General features: G+C 38.0%; 1 protein-coding gene across 4 annotated transcripts in view; it reads right to left on the bottom strand.

The window, feature by feature from the left end:
• sdk1a (sidekick cell adhesion molecule 1a) overlaps positions 1-25,571 on the bottom strand; it is an 856,101-nt gene that overhangs the window by 200,079 nt on the left and 630,451 nt on the right. For all 4 annotated transcript variants that reach the window (XM_043711901.1, XM_043711903.1, XM_043711902.1 and 1 more), the window contains 3 exons: positions 25,168-25,283; positions 9,933-10,128; positions 4,900-4,998 (listed from right to left, as the gene is read on the bottom strand). In XM_043711901.1, coding sequence (XP_043567836.1) covers positions 4,900-4,998; positions 9,933-10,128; positions 25,168-25,283 — 411 coding nt within the window. The remainder of the gene's footprint in view (positions 1-4,899; positions 4,999-9,932; positions 10,129-25,167; positions 25,284-25,571) is intronic.

Genomic DNA, 25,571 nt, shown 5'->3' with positions numbered 1-25,571 from the left:
TCCTAAATTAATCTAGTCCCATTTGTCAACACTTGACCCATATACCCATCCAGATGCCTTTAAATATTCTAATTGTACTGGTTTCCACCACTTCCTCAGACAGATCATTCTATAAAGCACCACTTTTGTGTAAAATCGTTGCTCCTTAGGTCTCTTTTATATCTTTCCCCTCTCACTCTAAACCTATGCCCTCTGGTTCTAGACTCCCCCACCCCAAGGAAAATACCTTGTCTACTTACCTTATCCATGCCCCTCATGATTTTAGAAACCTCTATACTGAAGTCTAGCAAGGGAGCAGGAATTTTTTTGTTGATTTCAAGTAACATAAAACTGACCCTGTGACCAGCAATGTGCCACAAGGATCAGTGCTGGGTCCACTGGTTTTCGTCATTTATAGAAATGATTTGGATGTGAACAGAGGAAGTATGGCTATTAAGTTTGTAGGTAACACCAAAATTGGAGGTGTAGTGGACAGTGAAGGAGGTTACTTCAGAGTACAACAGGATCTTGATCAGATGGGCCAAGGAGTGGCAGATGCAGTTTAATTTAGATAAATATGAGATGCTACATTTTGGAAAATCAAATCAGAGCAGCCTTATACATTTAACAGAAGGTTCTGGAGAGTGTTGCTAAACAAAGAGTCCTTGGAGTGCAGGTTCATAGCTCCTTGAAAGTGGAGTCACAAGTAGATAGCATAGTGAAGAAGGCTTTTGGTATGCTTTCCATTATTGGTCAATGCACTAAGTATAGGAGGTCATGTTGTAGCTGTACAGGACCATTGGCTAGGTCACTTTTGGAATGCTGCATGCAATTCTGGTCTCCCTGCTTTGGAAGGATGTTGTGAAACTTAAAAGGGTTCAGAAAAGATTTACAAGCATATTGCCAGGGTTGGAGGGTTTAAGCTATAGGGAGAGAATGAATAGGTTGAGGCTGTTTCCCTGGAGGGTCAGAGGCCGAGGGGTGACCTTGTAGAAGTTTATAAAATCATGAGGGGCATGGATAAGGAGAACAGCCAAGGTCTTTTCCCCAGTGTAGCAAAGTCCAAAACTAGACGGCATAGGTTTAAGGTGAGAGGGGAAGGGTATAAAAGGGACCTAAGGGGCAACCTTTTCACGCAGAGGGTGGTGCACGTATGGAATGAGCTCCAGATGAAGTGGTGGAAGCTGATACAATTACAACATTTAAAAGGCATTTGGATGGATACATGAATAGGAAAGGTTTAGAGGGATATGGGTCAAATGCTGGCAAATGGGACAGGATTAATTTAGGATGCCTGGTCGGCAGGGACAAATTGGATTGAAGGGTCAGTTTCCATGCTATATAGCTCTATGACATTATAATATCAATAGCAATATGCAAAAAATGTAGACTTTCTACATTTACTATCTGTTATGTGAAACTGTTGAAGATTTTTTTTTATTTACAAAGCAATTTTTTCTCTGATACTTGCTGTTCTCTGCTGTTTGCTCCAGAATGTTCAGTGCCTTGAATTCCCACAGGGATTTTCCTGCTGCTTTGCCCAAACTTGTAAAATATCTTTTAAGATAATAGTCTCACTATTTTACTAAAAACTGGATTAGATTTATGATTTTTTTAACATTCTACTCGCTAATTACTCTCACTTACATATAAACCATCACCAGATTCTTCAGATTTCATATGAACTTTTTAAGATCTATAAAACTGATGATTACATGTTAACTTTGTGTTGTTAAATCCAATTTGGTCAAAATTGACATTTGCTTTTAGTCTCATGTATCAGTTATGATCCCTGTGCATCTATGCAAACCAGCTGTAATCTCTTGATTTGGTTTTTGTAGCAATAATAATAGAATTAATGTGGCAGATCAATTTATTCTCTTGCTGTCTGAATGCACTTTTCTGTGAACTGCCTGAATCAACATAATATCTGTTCAGTCTTTCACTTTTGAGTGGGAACACTATAATCTGAATAAGCTGATGTCCTTGGCAGGTATAGACAGCATAGAAAGCCCACTCATTGAGAGATTATTAGGGGCTAACCATTTTGATTATATTTTCACAATATGGTCCTGTACAAGATTATCATGACTAATCTTATGCTAACTACTCAAATAAAAAAAAACACACTTGAAAAACGTAGTGTTTAATGATCTGTGCACAGTTTTACATTAAGTATTTACCTCCCTTCCTGAGTGCTCTTGTAAAAAGATAATGTGTGTGAATAGCTATTAAATCACCAATTAAATAAAGATTAAATCTTATTTACCTCTAACATTCCACAGGTCATTGCTATCTTAATATAATGGCATCTAATCAGTTCATAGAATCATACTACGAAAAAGGCCCTTCAGCCCACTGAGTCTGCAATGTTAAAAACTACTTTAAATCTACACTAGTTCTACTTTCCAGCATTTGGCTCACAGGCTTGAATGTTATGACATTTTGAGTGCTAACCCAATTACATTTTTAAGGTTGTGAGGTTTCCTAGCTCAACTACTCACCCAGACAATATGATCTCAATTGTATTTCTGATATTTTTCTAAATTACAAAAATGTTTGTGACTTAGAGTCATAGAGATGCATGGCATGGAAACGGACTCTTTGGTCAAACTAATCCATGTCGACCAGGCATCCTATATTAATCTACTCCCATTTGCCAACATTTAGCCCATAATCTCTCTTCCTATTCATGCACCCATCCAGATGCCTGTTGTAATTGTACTAGCCTCCACCATTTCCTCTGGTAGCTCGTTCCATACATGCACCATCCTCTGCATGAAAAAGTTGCCCCTCAGATCCCTTTTATATCTCACCTTAAACCTATGTCCTCTAGTTTTGGAATTCCCGACCCTGAGAACAACACTTTGTCTGTTCACCCTATCCATGCCCCTCATGAATTTATAACTTTCTGTAAGTAACATTACTCAATGTTACTGTCTTCCTCACACCAAGGTATTTTTATGACTGGATCTTGAAATGGGCAAATTGTATAAATTCCCACTCAACAACACCTGTAAATGAATGACAGTTTGTAAAAATTATTACAAGTCAGGGAGATTTCAGTAAGGGCAAAATGTCAAAGCTGGGTGTCCCAAATGTTGTTCATCTTTGAATGAGACTAACAATACATCTAAGGATGGCAAGGATCTTAATGGTAATGAAGTGGCCATTCTGGAAGTAAAAAAAAATGTCATTTGAGACTTGATTCAGCAGTTTAGTCTATCAGATAGAAGGCAGAATGGAAAAGGAAGCAATTGAAATTCATGCTTTTACTTTTAGAAAGTGAAAATAATGAACTCATTAGTTTTTGTCATTCATTTAAGTAAAGCTCTATTGTATGTTATCACTGCCAAAAGAGACTGAACTTATTGTAACTGCACTTAGCAACATGAAGTGTCTCAAGATCACTTGGTACTTGAATCTGTACCCTATGGATTATAAAGTGATTGCATTTGCTAATTCATTTATGACTTGGATTAATGTATGTACACTGATGTTCATGCAATTCTTAATGAATACAAAAACAGATCAAAACCAGGAAATGAAAATCCCTTTCCTTTAAATAAAATGTCAGAAAAGTAAAGGAGTAACAGCACACTGTTAAACAATTAAATCAAGAGAACTGGATTAACCATACTGTGAATGATCAAACTATGATTGATAACTGTTCTAAACACATACATGCACAATATGCAAATAAAAAGCACTGATAGGGACATTGGTTAGAGGTTTGAGCATAATTCCATCAACTGGAAAATCTACGGAAGATTGCACAGCAGCTGCATCAGGCGACCTCATCGAATTGCTGGAAGATTTGTTTACTCTCAGTATACTTTCGACAAGGCAATGAGTCTTGTAATGATGGAAGTGACTGATTTACTGGATACCTAGTCACAGCATGCTAAAAAACACTTCAAGATTAAAACTTCAGGCATGCCAACACAATTGTTGTGCTAAATGTATAAACTGCCTGACTGATAAAGGGAGCACTTTTTATTCACTTCTCCCTGTATATACAGGATCATAACTTTCTTATTGTTTTGTTTTATATTTATTTATAAAAAAGGGAACAAGTTGGTTTCTGCTGTCAAGGCCTTGAATTAGAATTAGTAAGAAAACCTTGAATCTCACATCGCACAGAAATTATCTCTTGCCATAACTGGACTGTAGTCCATATGCAATGCAATTAAGGAGAAAGGACGGTATATTCAGGATATAGTAAAATGTCCTAGTTCATAAAACTCAAATAGTATGCAAATTATTGAGAAGGTAATAATTCAACCTGGCAATATACTGACTTTCACACAAAATAAAGTGCAGCAGACTCTTCAATTTTATTCTGTAAATTGAGGGGCCTGCATTTTGAAACATATTGCAATTATATGTATACTAAAATGCTCATAATTATGTAATCCTTTTATACCTTAATTTAATGATTGTATATAACTGTGTTATGAATTATGCTGAATCATTTTACTTGTTTTGTCATCACACCTTAGCACCTGTCACTGTGATGAGATTTCAATAAACCAATTATTTATCTATATCAATTATGTATCATCACATTGCTCTTGGTGGAAGTTTGCAATGTGCAAAGTGGCTGTTATGTTTTCTATAATACAAGAGTGACGACATTTCATTGGCCGTAAAGTTCTTTAAGATATCCACTGGTTATAAAAGGACTACTACAGCTTTTTGTATTTTTTTTTTACTGATGCCACATTCCTGGACACTCAGCATAATTCAATTTAAAGTACATCAAGTGCTTTAACACTGTAGATGCAATGAAATTCATACAACACAATTAAAATGCTTACATTCCAATAATTTGATAATGACACATAAATGTGCACTGAAACACTGACACCTTCCTGTAGTAAAAGATGCATTTGAATACATTTTAGTGTATTTTCCTACCTGTGAGGATCCCATTTTTTTCTTGTGGTTCTTGCCAGCTGACTTTCAAAGAGGTATCAAGTATTTCTGCAAAACCCAAGTGCCCAACAGCTCCCGGTCCTGTAGAAGTTTAAAATGTTATTGTTAGAGACAGCGGCTGACTAGTGTGGTGTGATTAAATCAGGATGTATAAGGAACTACTGCAAAAAGAACACACAAATTCAAGGGCTATGTAATTCTATGTCACAAGGTCCTGTCAGATAAAACATGTCTTTGTGTTACTTAACCTGCTTGCACTTTTATTGTAACCAGTTTATATTTTCAGCACCAATTCTGGGGAGAAATTAAACTATTGTTGAAACCAGAGCATTATCAGAATGTATTCCACCTATTTTAATTTCCTTGCATTTTTATATTAAATAATCAAAAAATATGTTGAGCATAATTTCTGTACGTAAATATTGAACTAGGATTTTTCTTGCTAGGCATTAGGCAGTCTGTGCTAAAGAATTACTAAAGCTCAATTCACAACAGAACAGTTGTGGGTTAATGACTGAGGAGTGGAATACACACAAATCTTTTTGCTATACATTAATTATTTTTTAACTTTTTTAATAACTAGTTTGATTGAGAGCAAATGATCATATATGGAACCTTAGTGAAAGCAATTTGTCTGGGTTCTAACTGCAGATTTCAATTTATTTTTGCCCTCTTATTTCCTTCACCTGAAAGATAAATCTTTTTCAACTACATCCACTTTGACTGTCAGTTAAACCTCACATTGATGCTGTTCTATTTTTGAACCAATGATAAATGCATGCATATAAAAATGGACAAGAAAATTAAGCTTTGACTGCAATATTCCAGAACAAAAATCAAACAGATAAATCTTATTTTGCAAAAAGCCCAGAAAAAAACAAGTAAAAGATATGATCAGAGAGATAGCAAGTTCAGAAATAGGATGTACAAATCCCTATTGTGTATCTTAAATGCAGGAAAAGTCTAAAGTACTGTTTTGCAGAAGAGGAAATACATGACTGAACTTCACAGAATGCAATTGAAAGCAAAATGTTCGATCAGATTTCTGCATGAATTTCATCTTAAAAAAAAATCTGAAGTTGTATTGCAGAAGCAAAATGGGCACAAAGTATAACAATTATTTACAAAAATCACAATGCTGCAGTTTAATGCTTATCAAGGTTCACATTTTCTAAAAATTGTCTTAGTCCTCCAAATTAATGACTGTCTTTTAATTTTCCTCAATTAATTAAATTTCATAGTTAAAATATGGTCCTTCTTTCACAATGCCAATATAGCCTACAATGTGTACAGCCTGAGGTGGTGCACCGTTGGAACTCTAATAAGAAGAAATAATAGCACTTCCTTTATAGCAATTTTACACTTTAGTCTATGCTAACTGCACCATGCTGATCAGAAAAGGAAACATTTGATTTGCAACCAGATGTGACAAATCCAGGAGTTTGTCATGCTAGGTTTTGTACATATGCGATCTGCCAGAAGATCTTTGTTCTAGGTGTGACTATGGCTGCACCGTTAAGATTATATTGAGTTGTGCAGAGATAGTAGAATATATAATATTATAATATTTAATGTCACTATAGTCAAGGGGCAAATCAAAGAATGGATAGCTAACTGGCTGAACGACAGAAAGAGTGCATGGGTGATGCATAACTATTTAAAGCAGCAGAAAATGCAACATGGAGCTACACAATGATCAGTGATAAAATCACCATTACTCACAATTTACATTAATAATTTAAACTTAGTTTCTAAATTTGTGGATAACACCTAACTGGGGTTGTTAGACAACAGTGAGGAGATATTAAATAATATGCTAATAGAAATATAATTGGCAAATGCATTTTAATACTTATAAGTATGAAGTATTACACTTCAGTGAGAGAAGGAAGGAACCTGCATATTTCATGGAAAATACGTGGGTGGTAGACCAAAGACTAGTGTTTATTTCAAATAGAGAAGTTATTCTAAATGTGTTGAATCTTGGTTAGAATAGATATTCTGCACTGTAGTTCTGGCTGTCATAACATAAAAAAGGACATAGTGGTCCTGTAGAGTGTTCAAAGAACGATTTATGTCAATGAAACTAAAGCAGTTAAGTTATATCTGTCAGGAAAGAATAAAAAAGTTAGGTCTCTTTTCTCTTCAGAGAAAAAGTCTGCGAGTTGACTTAAAAGTGTGCTTAAAAATGTGAATTGTTTTATTGGGTAGGCACAGAGTGTTCTGCCTTTTCAAAGAGAGATAAACTAGAGGCCATCAATATATGATCATCGCCCAAGGTATCAGGTAGTTAATTCAAGGGCACGTTCGGAGCCAGAGTGTTGATAATGTAGAACCTAATACCAATTGAGTATCATAGAATCATGTAATCCCTACAAGTATGGAAGCAGGCCTTTTGGCCTATCGAGTTCACATCGATATTCCAAAGAGCATCCCACCCAGACCTAATTCCCGACCCCATTCTTGTAATCATGCATTTCCCTTGGCTAATCAAACTAGCTGGCACACCCTTGGATGCTTTGGACAATTTAGCATGGCCAATCCACCTCATCTGCACATCTTTGGACTGTGGGAGGAAACCAGAGCACTCGGAGGAAACCCATGCAGACATGTGGAGAACACACAAACTCCACATTGAGTTACCCAAGGCTGAAATCGAACCTGGGTCCCTGGCAGCAGTGCTAACCACTGAGCCACATTGAAAATAAAAAGTTCAGGTCCACTTACGAGGAAGCTAAATAAGCACGATGGAGGCTGAATTCAAGGTTTATGCCACAAAACTTGGACAAGGAAGGACTGAAGGAGGCAGAAGTAGGCAAAATCACTGGCATGATCTGGTTAGGTAACATTGCCTACTTTTGAGCAGTATATTTTATGTTATCTTAAGTGTTGAGGAATGACTGCTAGAATCCTTCATTCCTGATGCTACTAAGAGTCCCGGATCATTCACAGATCTGCACTGCTCAGCAGAAGAGGGAGGATGTAAAACAGAGCCTAGTATAGCTACACAAAGAAATGTTGAGGACAGCCAGCCAAATATTGTCTTTCTGGCCTAATGAAAGCAGCTGAATAAACAAAGAAGATTCTGGACACAACCTGCACTGCACATCTTCAGGGAAGAGTTCGTGAATCTCACTGAGCCTTGTGACGTGACTGTAGAACTTAATCCAACCCTCTCACTTGTCAGCCCTCCTCCTTTGATGAGCTATGTCTGAGTTTTTTAAAAATCAACAATGAAGGCCTTAGGCAGCACTGCTGAAGGACTTATGCAACAGTGCCTCACCAGGGATGCTGATTTTATTCTTCTGCATATTTACTGTAAGAGAACATAGTGTGTTGCTTTCCAAAACTGGCTTATGTGCAATGTTTCTGCCAAGTTATAGTTAAAAGGCACAGGAAAATTCCATGTCAATTACGGAATGCAAAAGACGATAACTAGAATTAGTTGCAAGGGCTAGACTATCTTTAAAGGATATGAAGAAAATGAGCACATCCGGGAAAAAGAAAAAAGTGAAGAGGTAGGACATATGTACAAAAGCTGCTGTATATGTTTGGATAAGGAAATGACAATTAAGTGATTACAAATCTTAGAAATGAGTTAACTCATTTCAACTGGGCAGCATTTGGATGCTACAATTGGACTCAGTATCATGCAGAGAGGATGAAATGAGCGTTGTGGGAAAGGTGATGAGGGGCCGGGCATAAAATAGAAAAAAAAAACACATCGTGTTCATATTTCTGACTGTTTCCCATTAAATAAATAATGGAAAATACAAACATGTATACAGTACATGAGAACTGGATCAGGTTGATCTGTGACCCTTCCCTCACAGCTACATTTCACATTATGGCTTGCCTGTGAAGATTATTTCTTTGCAAGAATATATATTTATAAATGACACACTTTACAGTAATACCTACAATCCAAAGCAATTGTACTAGCTATTAAAAGCTTTGGGATGACTTAAGGTCATAAAAAGTATTACATAAATGAATGCTCTTTATTACTTAAAAATCAGCATCACAAAATGCTTGGATTCCCATTCATTACTCGCATGGGGCTTTAGCAGGCAAGTCATGAAAATTCTCAAAATAGTGCCAGGTTTATTATCTGCAACTGACAATTGCTAGGATTCTTTTGACATGCGTTGTTAACATTTGTGTATAATTTCCAAGGACAGGCTACTAGAGGAGATGGGATGAAGTTTGAAAATTCACTTAGGTAATGATAAAGAGTAGAAGTAGTAGGATGGCCTGCATCCAAAGATAGCTTAACAGCTTGACATAAAAGATAAAAGTATATAGCAGGAACATTACATTTCTCACACTTTGATAGAAGCCAGAAACAAGAAAAAAATTGCAGAGAGAGGGTAAGAAGGTGAGAGGTAGAACGAAAGAACCAGCGCTGCTGGAGATGTGGTGGAGATTGTAGATTTAGGTGGTGTCACAGTGCACCTTGTAGATGATACACACTGCTGCCATTGTACTTTGCTGGTGGAGGTTGCAAATTTCTAAGCTGGCACTCAGTGCATTCTCACCAGCACCTGTGTCCAGTTGAGCAAGATTTCCTCTCCTTATATCCTCTATATCCAATGTAAAAAAGGCCAATAGCCTACTGGCCTTACTGAATTACTTCATTTTCATTTTAATTTCTTATGATTTGTGTATGAGTGCACTCAGGTTCCCTTGAACCGCAGCATTTTGTACACTCTCTCCATTTAGATTACACAAAAACCCACATTTAACCTTTTCTGGTTTGGGAGTGTATTGATTTCTTAGAAGGAGCAGGGAGTTATACAAACAATCCTTTCCCTCTCTTGGAAGAAGGGTAAGCAATCTGAAGACTCAGTTTACAAACAAAACATGAATGCAAAGCTGCATATGCTTTGCTAGACATCCATGTGTGGCTTCAAAGTCATGCTAACATAGATAGAGTCTTTTTAAACATCATCAAATGTGATTCAACATTTGTCTAATATGACTATTATGTCCCATGACTGTTTTCAAATACTTACTATCTTCACAGGTCTGAATGAGTTGGGGAGAACTCTTTGGGCCATCACCTGGCGTTGTAAAACACAATACAGATGTGTAGTATTTTGTGAACTTTCTGAGGCCTGTAAAAATTCCTTCATGGCGTGTTCCATGGAAATCAGGGGTGATGGTCATCACTGCAATTGTATTTGGTGAGTCAATAGTCCAGGCAAGGAGCTGATGAAAGAAGATTAGAGGAATTATGAAGATAGAAGTTTTGTAAAGATACGTAGAATAAATTTAGAATTTTAAACTAAATATTTCCTTTTAATTACCCCCTCTCTTTCTCAAGACGTACCACATGCTAAAATATAGTCCTACAAGTGCTGGCCACTTTTGAATACTTCAACTTTATGGTGACTTCATGTGCAAAGTTGACAGTCAATATCAAAAGAACATTCAACTGTATTAGATATTCTAGCTGCATTGATTTCCTTAATCTTATATCCGAAGGTGCACTAGCCACGAAGGATGGTGTGGGGTAGAGGAACAAGTATGAGAACTCCAGCTGATATTGCAAGCTGCAGAAGCCTTAATGCCTCTCTGGTTGATATCAGCTAATTTAACAGATCAGAGATTAAAGCTGATTCCAGATTAGCTTGCACCAATCTGGCATTTCATTTATTGAGTCAAACACACAGAGGTAGCTTTTTGGCTCATTTTGTGTATGATGATTCTCTCGCCAGTTTGACTTCTCACTTTAGCCCTGAGGCCCTGGAAGTTTGTTTTCAACTGCCTATCCAATATTCTTTTAAAAGTGACTGGAACCTGGATTCAATATTCTTATTCTGGTTTACTAGTGCTTTATAAAGGTTCAGCAAACTTCCCTGCTTTTGCACTCAATGCCTGCATTTATGAAGTCCAAGAATGCATATACTTTACATTCTCTACATTCTCCCTATGTCCTGAAAATTTCAAAGATCTATACTCAAGGATTCCCTCAAGTCCTTCTGTCCCTGCAAACTCTTCAGAATTGTGCCATTAAGTTTATATTTGTCTCACTGTATCGTTTGTTCAAAACGCACCACCTCTCAGTTCTATGCATAAAATTCTACTTGCTTTTTGGCTGCCTGTTCTGCTAGCCTAGGTCCTGTTGCAATAATTTGGTATCATCCTCATTACTTGTTCATACTTTCAAGTTTGGGATTATGACCAAACTTTGAAATTGTACTCTATATTCCAATAACTTTATATTTATCAAAAGGGGCAGTGATCTTAGCACTGACTGTTAACGATGTGAATACTATGTCAATTGGGTGTATACATAGCTATGTCCTAGGTGTGATTAGCAGCATGTACTAACTGGAGAAAGGTTAAGGTATATATAAAAAGTCAGTTATGGGATATTGTGGAATAGTAACAGAAATCACTAGAGAATATCAACAGGTCTGGCAGCATTTGTGGAGAGATTTAACATTTCAGGTTCAATAACTTCTTCAGAACTATTGGGAAGAGATTACTCTGTTTCCACAGATGCTGCTGAGTTTCTTGAGCACTTCCTGTTTTATTCCAGATCTCTAACATTTTCAGTACTTTGCTTTTAAAGGGAACTTTGGCTTACAATTGATTCTTGTATGTCTCAATTTCGTTAATAGTCTTTTATATGGTACTTTGTCAAAAGTTCTTAAAATCTATTCTGACTACAATCACTACATTCCCTTCTTCAAACTTCTCTGTCGTGCTTCATCAAAGAATTTAACTGAACTAGTTTTATGTAATCCACTTCAAACTCATGCTGGTTCTAATTAATAGTCTCAAAAGTCTCCACATGCATGTTAATATTTTTCCTAAGTTATTGTTCCTAAAATTTTATCCATCCCTGATGTTAAACTGACCATCCTGTTGGTAGAAGGAATGTTCTTGCATTGTTTCCTGAACAAAAGTGCGATATTTAACACTTTCCTATCCTCTGGTATCTCCACGTATATGGAGTAAACGGGAAGATTATAGCAAAGCTTCATGTTATCTCCCCCTCACTTCTCTTAGCAACCTGAGATGCAAGTAATCCAGATGAGAAACATCTTCATTTTAAGCACAGCTAGGTACACTCTGATCAATTTCAACTCATGGATCACCTTTACCATTCCATTTCTATATTTGGTCAGCATCCGTTTCCTTCATAAAACCAATAATATTTCTAATTTTGTTCTGAGTGGCAAAGCACATTTGTGTTTGCTGCCTAGCTGCCTGAAGAAGGGCTCATGCCTGAAACGTCGATTCTCCTGTTCCTTGGATCCTGCCTGACCTGCTGTGCTTTTCCAGCAACACATTTTCAGCTCTGATCTCCAGCATCTGCAGTCCTCACTTTCTCCTGCCTTGGTGGTTAACTCTGTATTAACACTGAGTGGTGTGGCTCACACCACATGCTGATTGATGGTATTATGGCAACATCCTGGACCCTGATATTTGTATTCCTGCTGCTGATGGTGCGGAAGCATCTGTCCTTTTTGCTGAAAGTCTTGCTCAGTATGGAATGTCAGTGCAACATTATCAGCACAGAGCAACTTTCTGATGAGGACTTGGTGCACATTTGTCTTGAAATGTTCAGTCAAGAATTGCAATCTGATAAGAGCATCATAGGCCAATACTTTTCGCAGTGACTTGTCCTCCATAGCCTGCTGTCATACAGAATTTCACAGGTTCATTACACTTTTAAGTGAAGAAATCTGAGTCCTAAATGGTCTACCCTGAGTCATGAGACTTCTAGACTCCCCATTCATTGGGCCTGATTCATGGTACTTAGGGCATCAGGTGCTCAAATGGCTAAATGGCAAGAGTCTGATGCAGAATAACTGAGGTTCAATCTCCCATTGGCTCTGGTAGTTCTTGGAGGTCTGCCTATGCTTGATGTGAAACATACTCAAAGGTTGCTACTCAAGTTATATACCACCTGTTCCTCTCACTCTCTCTTGGACAAAGAATAATGACTATGGTACCTTGTGAACTATGGATAAATAACATCTAATTTTTGATTTCAAGAAATTAAAGCTGTCAAATGACGAGGGTATGTGGAAAAATGGTGGTAAGGTTCAGATCAGCCGTGATCTAGGCGAATGGCAGAATAGGCTGAATGGGTCAAATGGCCTACACATCTGCTCATATTTCTGATGTTCAGATGTTCTAGCCTCATCACTTGGAGTTTTGCCAGTGGCAAGCAATTTAACAGCTTTGCTAAGCTCTTCCGCCATGGGTTTGATATTTAGTTCATGACAAGGAATCTCTCTATTACATCTACTGCTTGCTCGGTGACAGTGCTTTCCAGGAAGTATAACTCAAAGTGTTATCTTTGTCTATTTATTGCTTGACTACCTCCACTGCCTTCGTTTGCAATGGGGCCTTTTTTTCTTTGCTGATATACCTGTTTTTGAACCCATCATAGGTCCTCTTAATGATCTCCATGTTGGAGGGCTTTTTAAAATTTCTTTTGTGGGATGTGGGCTTTAGTGCCATGCCAGCATTTATTTCCTACCCCTAACTGCCCTTGAGGTGATCTGCTTTCTTGAACAACTCCAATCCTTGAGGTTACAAGTATACTCACTGCGCTGAAGAAGGAAGCAGGATGTTGGCCCAGCAAAATCTGGATGTTCTAACATAATTGTAACCAGTAGTCACGGTACAGCACCTAGGATTTTGTTAGGTTTTTCTTTAAAAGTGCGCTACTATATTCAGAGTGTTCTTGTCTGGTTTTCATGTAATTATTGAGGGCAGACTGCTTTGCTTCAGTAAAAGATTCCAACACAGCAATGTTAGTCTTGAATAAGTTGAAGCTTTTCCTTCCTTGTTTTTGACATGTTAATAATGCACTGTTGCAAAAGTCCAAAAGAACCTACAATTTTGTTTCTAGCACTCAGAGAATGGTGGACAGCACCTGTTCACTGGAGTCAAGGAACTTATCTTGGTAAGCCACATAGTTGATTTTGAAACAATGACTGTAACTCTGCTTTGTAACTTAAACAGCCGTTGAATGGAAAAGCTTCAAGGATTGCATGCAGATCTCAGTGTACATTAGCGAGTGATCTGTATCACACTCAGTGTTGTGTTAAGGATGCTATTAAGAATCTGATGATGAATAAGTTTAACGGATGCTAATGTCCCGACCATGGATGCCTCGAGGACACATGCAGCATGGTTTATTCTAAAAAAATGATGTTAACCACACATAGCACAATCTTTATCTGTATTTATCTTTCCCTGCCGTAATGTCCAAGCCAGGTTTGCCACTCCTAATGGTGTGCACCAAATCTTACATTGTAGATCCTAGTCAATAAAAATCTTTTGTCTTACTGATTCTACTGAACAGCAGTAGCAAGCAGAGGAGGAAGTGAGTTACAGTATCGGGAATGGAGGTGATGAGGCAAAAATAACTTTTTAACCCACTTCCTTCAATATATACCATTTTTCACTCATTCACAGAATGTGGACATCTCTGGCTAGGTCAGCATTTATTGCTCAACCATAAGTCTCCTTGGAAGGTGGCAGTGAGCTACAAATGTTGCCATTGGTACACAATATATTATAAAATACCAACAGCACAGCTCAATGCTTCAATAAAAGGTTAGTTTATTACATAAATAGTGCTTAAAGTTACAAATTTAAAAGGTGACACAGTATGAGCTAAAATGCAGATACCAAGAATAAAAGTAGGTCTGCAATAAAGTTACTTCAGGAAGGTGAAAGAAAGACCAGTCTCTGGTATGATCATAGACCTGGCTGAAATTTTTACTTTCCAAGGTGAAAGGTTTGAAAACTTGAAGTCAGATTTCAGCAGCTGCTTTTTTAGATGAGTTGCTGGAGGTTTCTTCCACAGGTAGCATGGGTAAGACAAGTTTTGAGAAGGAGTGAAGGTACTTTCATTTCAGCCTTTTGTTTACAGCATTGCAGCTTGTTGCTCACGGTGGCCAAATTCAGTACAGCAGCTCTTTAGTTTGTTTTTCTTTCTCTGTCTCTACTGAGAAGCCATGCTCTCTCTACTGATGCCTCACAGATTTCTTGAAGTTCTCTTTGAAATGCTGGTTCATCACCTATCTCATCAGAACTAAAGCCTTTGTTTCATCAGGCAAAGGGGTTTATTAGATTAGAATTCATTGTGGTATATTTCCAGTCTTCTGGTCTCTCAGAGGCTTCATAATCTCACACCTTTTGAAAGACTCACTGCATTGTCTGAGGGTGAATTCAATCCTAAATGTTTCCCTTTGTGGTTGATGCTGACATTATGTAGGTCAATAGGCTTTCATCCCCTAACGATTGTCTGCTGTGACTTCAATCTTGAAAGTAATTTTGAAAATTAATTTAGAAATCCTATTTTCCTAGATAGACACTTTAAAGCAGAAATGTTCTTTTCAAAGTTGCGTTATCAGAACTGCATGATTCTGTTATCCTTTTGCAAGTAATGTTCTGTTTCTACAGTGAAATCATAATGAAATAGACTTGTTTAATCCATAAATGGACAAAATGTATCAATGGAGGAAAATGAAGATTATCAATCCGAAGACCCTCAAGAATCAGATTCCCTTGATTAAGCCACAAAGATATTGGGGGATTTTGCACTGCAGCACAAAAACCTGGTAAACAATATTGACAACATGATGCACTCATCCAAAGACAGCTCACTAAGTAGAAATTAGTGACTAAGTTTTTCTGGAGCAACTCCAATATTTTTCAGTGCCTTTTACTGTACGAGGCAGAGAAGTCCTGAAGATGGGTTACACCTGAAACATCGATTTCTTTACCTTGTGACGCTACCCGGTTTACTGTGTTTTTCCAGCCTCCTGCCTGTCTACTTTTACTGTACGATGTCAGGTAGTTATAAAGCATGATCAAATTGAACAAAAAAGACACTTTTCACATAATTATTGTGTCAGACTTTTAATTTTTTTTGACATACAACACACTTGGAGGCAAATTGGGTTGCATAGAGGAGTCCTTCCCAAACTTTCTCTCACTGTAACTTGCGGCCAAAGTCCATGAGAGCTGGTCAAGGTTAGACCTCCATGGTGGTCATTGCTGCTTTGGAGCTTGCAAACCTAAAATTTCAACTTTTGACTGCAACTCTCATTTCGGGATGCCCTGACGTAGCTGGGAAGGTCTCTATCTCAAAATTGGGCTTAACATAAATGTGTGGGTGGCATCTCTGTAATTTGTCTGTGAGTAATGTGACTGTAACTTGCTCTGTAATATTTTTTCTTATTACATGACTTTTCATTGATTTTCTTCTTATCTTACATTGGTCTCTCTGGTAACTGAGCCATCTGCCACTGAAATCAGTTGTTCATCTTTAATCTATCAAAGTCTCTCATGATTTTAAAGACTTCACTGAAGTCGATATTGCAGCACATATATGTACATCAAATCAAGAATCATTTCAGTCAATTTAAGCATGGTATATATCTCTTGGGAGAACTGATACATATGTGCTTATGTTTTACAGTAATTTGCAAAATCAATAGCCAAACTACTGTCCAGTTGTTAATAACTTCACTAATATCAGCTTGTGCTTTATTTTCTGACTGCCTATTCTATTTCCCAGGTTATGTATTCAGAAGGTTCCAATTAAACACTATTGCTTAATTCAACCATTCATATGAGATATAAAATGCATTAGCCATACTCTGGTTTGCAAAGATATGGTGCGTAGTACCACGATTAATCATGCAGAAATTCATTTGGTCTGTTACTGACTTGCATAACGGATATCTAATTATATATACACACATACATAAAATATTAGAATACATAATGGCTTATGGATGCCTCATTGTTTCACTGTATCAAGTAATTGGAATTTGAGATGAATCTGATCTTAACACCTTATTGTAAATTCAAAATTGCATTTAGAGTCAAAGTTTGAAAGAAATTACCAATGAACCAAGGAAGAATGCTACCCTGAACTCCTCGTAGGAAAACCAAAAAGAAATCTCCCAAAATTAGAAGTAGCAATGAAAATCAAGCCCTTGAAATAATTGTTATGAAGTTGAAGGCATGTCCTGTACCTTTAAGAGAGAGTGAAAGCTGTTTTGCACTAAGAGCTTGCAGACACCATGTGACTGACTAGCAATCTCAGTGTACTGGAAAATTGAAAATATGTAACACTTGACTGCGAAACAAAGACCTGTGTTTTGGATGCTGTTTTCACAACAGTTTGAATTTAACCAGTTTACATTATGCCCCAGAATACTAAAACCCTATCAAATTTGAATTTATTGTTTTTGCCAACTTCAAACCAATGAGACGATCCAATGTTTGGGGTCTAAAGAAGCAGGCATTTTGAGAGTCAGACAGAGAGCGACCACCTGCCATCACCAGTGTAACTTCCAGTAAAACACTCTCTATCAAAGGTACCTTTTTGATATGAAATGTCTTTTCAACAAAAGACCGAAAACTACCCAGGGAGATCTACAGCCAGAGGAAGGACGACACCGGAGGCGACTGCCGCTGTCTGGTTTTGAAAATTAAGTTGATGTAATTTTAATATGGGTGGTTATTGGAACAGTATATTGTGATGGTTGGAGGTAGATAACAAACCTTTAAGAGAAAGGAGGCTAAATTGTTGTTGATTAATGTTCACTTTTAGCGTGAAAGAATAAACTGATATTTTCCCCCATTAAATAGTGGAAGTTGGGAATTCTCTGTCACTCATACTTTAACAAATTACGAGGCGAAGTGAGCTTTTCTGGGTGTTTGGTTTAATTAGCAGAAGGGTTCACTGCCATGTTGTAATATAATTACTTCAAAAACGATCCGTTTTTCGCAAAAAGAGCCTTCAAAATAGTTTGATTGCTGCTCTATACCCTGTTCATGTTTCCCATGAACTCTTACTCTGTCTAATGAGCATGTAATTATTCCTTCAGCATTTTCAGTGGGTGTTGTATTTTGTAGGGCAGTCATGTCAATGTTCAGTCTATTAAGTAACATCGATTGCAGCTATTGTTGGGTTGTTGTTGATTAGTTGCAATTCATCTGTTACTCCTGTACACACAGCCACGGTTCAAGCTTATCAGTTAAAGGTTACATATGTTTCTTTTCATTTGTTTACATGGTGCAATTGATTCAGTTCACTTATTAAACTCCAGATACCAACAGAAGCAGATAGACAGTAGTGACTTAGTCTCTCACTAGTTGGGCTGCTTGGCTTGAGCTAAATGACTAGTGGGGAGTAATGGGTTTTCCTGCCTTTGAAGCCAACATATGGCACCCACTTTCTATGCCAAATGAATTGAGATCATCAATCAAATATTTGTCTTCGGTGTTGGGTTAATAATGTACCAATAATGGAGCATCCACTCCAATGCATAACACTAGCAAAAGGAATGATGGCCCCTGGCTAGCCAAACATCAGAATTCTTTTCCCTATCTGTTTTTAGAATTCGGGTGTTGCTGACTACTTAAGCATTTGTTGTCCATCCCTAATTGCCTTTGAGAAGATGGTGAAGATGGTGGTACTTACTTCAAAAACTGCAATCCATTGTGGTTAGGGGAATCAATGGTGCTGCTGGGAAGGATCTGCAATATAATTCCAAATCAGGATGCGATTTGGAGGGGAGTTTTTAGGTGATGGTGTTCTCAAGCATCCTTCATGTTGTAGCCATGGGTCTCAAAGGTGCAATTAAAAGAGTCTTGGTGAATTGGTGTGGTGCATCTTGTAGACACTACATACTGCTGTTGCTAGTACATTGGTGGTAGAGGGAGTGAATGTAGATGATGATGGATGGAATACTAATCAAGTGAAATGTTTTGTCTTAGATTGTATCAAACATTTTGAGTGTTGTTGGAGATGCAATAATCTAGCCAAATTGAGAGCATTCCATCACACTCCAGACATATACCTCATTGATGGTAGACAGGCTTTTATGAGTCAACAGGTGTTAATTGCCACAGAATTCCCAGCCTCTGACCTGCTTCCAAATTACTTATATGGCTGATCCAGTTCAGCTTCTGGTCAATGATAACCCATAGGATGTTGAGAGTTGGGAATGCAGTGACACCATTGAAGGGGAAATAGTCCTTTTGTTGGAGACGGTCATTGCTTGCCAGTAAAGTGGCAAGTAATATTCATGTCACATATCAACTCAAGCCTGGATGTTATCCAGATCTTGCTGCACTTACACATGGGCTGTTTCAATGTCTGAGGTGTTGGGAACAGTGCTGAACATTGTGCAATCGTCTAATTCTGATCTGCATCTGAAGGAGGTTGAACCTAAAACACTAACTCCTAGGAGCTCGAGTAGTTACATCCTGGAGAATAACTTTCAATAATCCTAATCATTTTACTTTGTACTAGGTGTGAATCCAACAAGTGGAAAGGTTTCTATGTGACTGCCATTTATTCCAGTTTTGCTGGAGCTTCTTGATTCTTTATAAATGTTGCATTGATGTCAAGATCAGTCACTCTCACCTCATCTCTATTGCTCACTTTTGTTCACACTTGGACCAAGGTTACCATGAGGTCAGGAGTTATGTGGCCCTGGTGGAATCCAAACTGAGGAGTGAATAGTTTTTTTGCAGAGCTTGATAGTACTGACAAAGGCCGGTTCCATCAATTTGCTAATGATCAAGAGCAGACTGATGGGAAAGTAGTGGGCTGTTGTGGCTTTCTGAAGAAGAGTTACTGGACTTGAAACTTCAACTCTGTGTTCTCTCTACAGATGCTGTCACCTGCTGAGTTTCTCCAGCAATTTCTGTTTTTATTTGTTTCAGTAACCAACTGGATTGGATTTGTCCAGCTTTGTGTGCACAGGACCTCCTAGGCAATTTTTCAGTTTATTTGGCAGATGTTAGTGTCATAGCTGGATAGGAATAGCTTGGATAAGGGCACAAGTCTTTAGAACTACTATTGGATTGCTGGTAGGCTCTATGGTTCTCGCAGCATCCACTGCATTATTTTTTTCTTGATATCACATGGACAAAATCAAATTGGTTGTAGACTGGAATCTGTGATGCTGGGACCTCAGGAGGAGACTGAGATAGATCCTCCCCTCTGCACTTCTGGTAAAAGAGGGCTACAAATACTTCAATTTGACTTTTGCATGAATCTTTGAGGATGATTTTATTTGTGGAGTTTCCCCCTTCTGTTAGTTATTTAATTGTCAATATCATTTGTATCTGGAAGATGCAAGATTACAGAGCTCAGATCTGACCCATTGGCTGTGAGATCACATTGTTCTATTACATGCTGCTTCTGCTGTTTGGCATCCAGGTAGTCCAGTGTGTAGCCTCACTAGGTCAAATGCTCATTTTTATTTATGGCTGGTGCTGCTCTTGGCAATCCCTCCTGTACTTTTCATTGAACCAGGTTGGTCCCATGGCGTAATAATAATAAGAGTGGAGCATACGCTGGGCCATGAGACTACAGATTGTGGTCTGTAATTCTGTCGCTCAGTTGGCTAATGATGAATTTGTGATGCAGAGTGACACCAATAGCGTAGGATAATTTCCTGTCTTGGCTCAGGTCAGCATGAAGATCTCACCTTTACAACCTTGCCTGAGGCAATGACCCTCTGACTAAACCACCACCAATCATCTCTCTATTCCTCTAATGAGAGGAAAGCCTATGGTCCTCTGGGACTATGGTGACATTATCTATCTCTGCTCATAGATATCTACATTCAAGTTGTGAGATCTATCCAAAATCTATTAATTTTTCCTTGCGGTAGTGCCACACAACATGGTAGAGGGTATCCTTAATGTGAAGACTTTCTTCACTGTTACAAGGGCAATGCAGTGCCACTCATACCATTATTCTACTGGATAGAAAGCATCTGTGACAGAGAAATTGCTGAGGATGAAGTGAAGCAAGGTTTTCCTCTTGCTGGTTCTCTCATTTGTCACTGGCCCAGTGTAGCAGCTACATATGTTAGTACATGGCCAGCACATACAGACAAAAAAAAATGAAATAGGAACATTGGTAGACCTTTTGACTCCTCAATCCTGTCCATTGCTCATGATTAATCTAAATGTAGCCTTACTTCCACATTCCCAGCTAACTCATAAACCTGGATTTTCGACTAACAAAGAAACCAATCTACAATGAAAATATACAATGAGTCTGCTCCATTGTTCTCTGGGAAAAGGGAGAATCCAAGAATCTTGAAGAGTTTGAATTAGCTTTAGTTAGTTAAGGGTTAAATCTTCAATCAGAAATATTATTTGTAACAGTAAAAGCAAAAGCAAACGGGAACCACACATGTGCAATACCAAGAATGTAAGGACGAGGTGCCACACAAAAAGCAAAGATAGAAGTGGTTTTGGGTACAAACCAAAGCCTGTTGTACACTGTAGGGAAAAAAAAGTAAATTACATGAGAAATGACTCACTAAAGTATTCAGTACACGAACCTGAAGATATATGAAATTTTCCATAGTTCGTCCTAACGCTGACTCTCCTTGCATATGCACAAATAAACTATCGTAATCCCAAATCTCAGTTTCCTGAGAGAACCAGCAAGAGGAAAACCTTGCTTCACTTCATCCTCAGCAATCTCTCTGTCACAGATGCTTTCTATCCAGTAGAATAATGGTATGAGTGGCACTGCATTGCCCTTGTAACAGTGAAGAAAGTCTTCACATTAAGGATACCCTCTACCATGTTGTCAAGTTGAATGACAACATTCTCAATCCTCGGAGAGAATGAAATCCTTCTCAGCTTTGTCTTTAACTGGAGATCAAATATTTTTAGACTGTACGATGTAGTTCTAGCCTGTCCCCTAAGGGGAAGCACCCTTTCAGCAACCAACATGTTAGAGCCTGCTCGGCATCTAATATGTCTTGATAGGATAACCAAATATTCTCCTAAACATCAATGGATCCAGGCCCAGCTTTTTGAACATTTTCTTATAAATTAATTCTGCCATCCTAGCTATCAACTAAGTAAACCTTCTCTAAACTGTCTCTATTGGAGAATGAAAGTGAGCGCAAAACATACTCCAGTTGTGCCTTCACCAATGCTCTATGCAATTGCAGCAAAACATCAGTAGTTTTATAACTCATACTCCTTGCAAAAAGAGACAACATTCCATTTATCTTTGTAATGACATGCTGTGTGTCTGAACTCTACAATCTTCCTGTACTGAAATAGAAATGTAGAAACTAGGAGCAGGCCTACTCCAGCATTCAATATGATCATGGCTGATCTTCTACCTCTACGTCATATTCACACTTTCTCTCCATATCCTTGATGCCTTTAAAAGAAAATCTTGAATACACTCAACGACCCAGCCTCCACAGCCCTCTATGGTAATAAGTTACACAGGTTGACCACCCTCTGAGAAGAAATGTTTCCTCATCTCAATCCTAAATGGCCCACTCCACATCTTGAGAAAATGACCCCTGGTTCAAGACACCCCAACCAGAATAAACAGCCTCCCTGAATTTAGTCTGTCTAGCCCCATTTATTGACTTTTACTGATGTACAAGGACATCCACGATTCCTTTGCACGTTTCTCAATATATCAACATTTCAACGATAATCTTTTCTGTACTTCATACCAAAGTGTAGAACTTCACATTTACCCATGATACTCTGCATCTGCCATACTTGTGTCCACATATCCAACTTTTCGAGATGATCCTGAAGCCTCCTTGCATATTCCTCACAATTTATTATCCCACCTTGTTTCGTATCATCATAAAACTTTTGCATTTTATTCACTCATCCAAGCCATTTATAGATATCACGAATAGATGGGAGACCTAAGCACTGAACTCTCTAGTACCCACTAGTCATGACTGGCGCTTGGAAAAAGATCTATTTACTTCTATTCTCTGTTTCCCTTTAGTCAATCAATTCTTAATCCATGTTGGATATTTCCCCAATCCCATGTGTTTTTGTTCTGCTCACCAGTGTAACATTATCAAAGCCTAATTGAAATACAAATGCACCCACTGTTCTCCCTCATCAATTCTTCTAGTTATATCCTTAAAAAACTCCAGTAGATTAGTTAAGCAGAATTGTCCTTTTCACAAAACAATGCTGACTTTGTCTAATCCCATTATTCTTTTTAAGTATTCTTATCACATTTTATAATCGACTTACATTTTCCCCACTAGTGACTGTAAACAAACTAGTCTATAATTCTTTGTTTATTTCTCTCCCTCCTTTTTTAAATAGCAGCATTACATTTGTCTCACCGTCTACATCACAACTCACCAGGGTGTTGAGCATTAAGCACCACTATTTCCAGAGTCTTTGCAAAAGATTTGACAAAGTTCACAAATATTTTCCATTTAACCTGATTTTTCAGACCCAGGTTGACAGAAAGCACCAACCAGGTTTCTGTATGTAACAAAAGTCACTATTTATTACAAGTAATTAGCTAGAGGTAAACAGTTATAAAACCCTAGTATGTAACTCTACTAATTAAAACTTAAATCCACTTATCCCCCTCACACATGCATGCACTGCAGTGGGGAAAAAAGAAAGGTCATGAAAAAATGGAAAAACTAACAAGGCGGTTGAGTGGTCTTGTTCATAAATGTTTCTGTGATGACTCCTAGGATTCTTGTGCTGGTCAGAATGGTGCTTGTCAGTTGTCCTTTGAATGCTTCCATTGGCTTGCAAGAGACACATGGCAACTGGTTCACATGAAACAGCCCTGACTTATCAATTAAAGGACACAGCTTGCAGCAACTGAACAAAAGATAAAACTTGCTTTCTTCAGACTTAAAATGGATTTTTTTTTGCACACAATACAGAGCAAACTTTGAAGGTTGTTCTGGTCCAAAGGTTTCTCTGTATATTGTTCACAGTCCCAAGCTGTTCAGTTACCCTAACAACCAACCACATAGTTGCTGGCAAGGTCGCTGGCCTTTGTCATCAATAACTAGTCATAAGATTAATCAGCTCCTGTTGCCAACCAAAGCTGCATCTGTACACAACCCAATCTCATCTATAAATGATGTTCCAATGACAGGTTCTGAAGCAGTTTTATCAATGATATCTGCAATGAGTGCCAGGTTAATTGCTTTCAAACATGCTGCAATTCTCCAATCATCTTTGATTTTTAAAACAGACCTTTTAGTCCACAATTGAAAATACAGAAAAATAAAAAGACATGGTCTTCACTTCTGCCACGTCCCAATCTGTAGAAACTGCTCCAGAACTTTGGAAGATGACCACCACTGCACCCAATATTCTTTTGCACTGATATGCTGTGCTCTTCACTTTAGGATGGGGAGTTTTGTGGAGCCTCCTCCTCAGGTGGGCTGTTAATTATCCACCACCATCTATGACTAAATGTGGCAGAACAGCAGAGGTTAGATCTGATCTGTTGAATTTGGAATTACTTAGCTCTGTCTATCATTTCCTGCTTATAAGTTTGGACATGAAGTAGTCTTGTTTTGTAGCTTTACCATGTTGACACCTGGTGTTTAGGTACGCCTGTTGCTGCTTCTGGCATGGTGGTGGTGGTGACTGGGACATTGTCAGTAAGGTACGATTCCATAAGTAAGACTACATCAGGCTATTGCTTGCTTGGCTAGTCTGTGGGGTATGCTCTCCCTACTTACAAATCCTCAATGATAGTAGGGCATCTTTGCAAGGCTAACAATGCTCATTTGCCATTGCTGTTTCCAGTCCTTGGTTTGGTGTTGTGTGTGGACTGTCCAGTTTCAGTCCTTTCTTTAGCTTTTGTAATTGTCTTTGATCCAAGTAAGTGGCTTCCCATACTATATCAGAGAGCAATTAAGAGTCAACAGAATTCCTGCAGATATCAAATTCTCTGATGTTGCAATGTGGGGCTGCAAGAGGCCTCATTTTCATGTATCGTCAAGCGTAGGCACAGCAGAAGACTGACGGAAGAGGAGGATTTGTCATGACAAAGACAGACTTTTTCAACTGGCTCTCCATTTCACGTTTCTGCTAACAAGTGATGTAGGTTGAAAACGAATGCAAGAGCACACAAAAGTTAAGAAACAGACTAATTCTCTTCAGCAACCATACACTCGTCATACCACATCAACCTGTTGACAAACTTATCCATTTTTTCCTTGACAGGCTAAACACCAGCTCTTATTATCTATCTACTATTTATTATGGAAGATTTTTGGATTCCCTTTAATATTAAGTAACATTCTGTTCTCATATTCTTTGCCTATCTTACTTTCCTTTCCACATTCCTTCTCAACCTCCTTGGCCAAAGTAAGATGATTTCGGTGAAATATTTTTATTTGCAAAACCACACAATTATTTTATTCAACATTTAGCTTTTGTGTTATGTTTTATTACCTTGTAACCTTGGTTGATACCATTTATGAACTGCTGAGGAGGAGGATCCCACATAAATTTGATAGCAGTGGAGTTCACAGCTTCAACTTCGACATTCTGTGGGGGTGCTGTTGGCACTATACACAAGCAGAACAACTTGTTACATTTTATTTCACTTTGTAAATGGTATAATCATCACAAACATATTTAACAACAGTTAGAGTTTTGTAAAATAAATATTAAACAAAAATTGTAGCAATGCTTAAATATGGATGATGGAGCTGAGGATTACAGCCATTTTGGGTTCGTAATCATGTACATGCTGATAAGATGTATAATATTAATACTATCACGTGGTAAAATGGAAGATCAGAGCACAGGATCTTCTCGAATACAAAGATTCCATTTGTGTGGCACACCTACCT

Source organism: Chiloscyllium plagiosum, chromosome 21 (assembly GCF_004010195.1).
Source record: "Chiloscyllium plagiosum isolate BGI_BamShark_2017 chromosome 21, ASM401019v2, whole genome shotgun sequence".
Classification (NCBI taxonomy): Eukaryota; Metazoa; Chordata; class Chondrichthyes; order Orectolobiformes; family Hemiscylliidae; genus Chiloscyllium; species Chiloscyllium plagiosum.
This window is presented reverse-complemented; position numbering and strand designations above follow the sequence as displayed.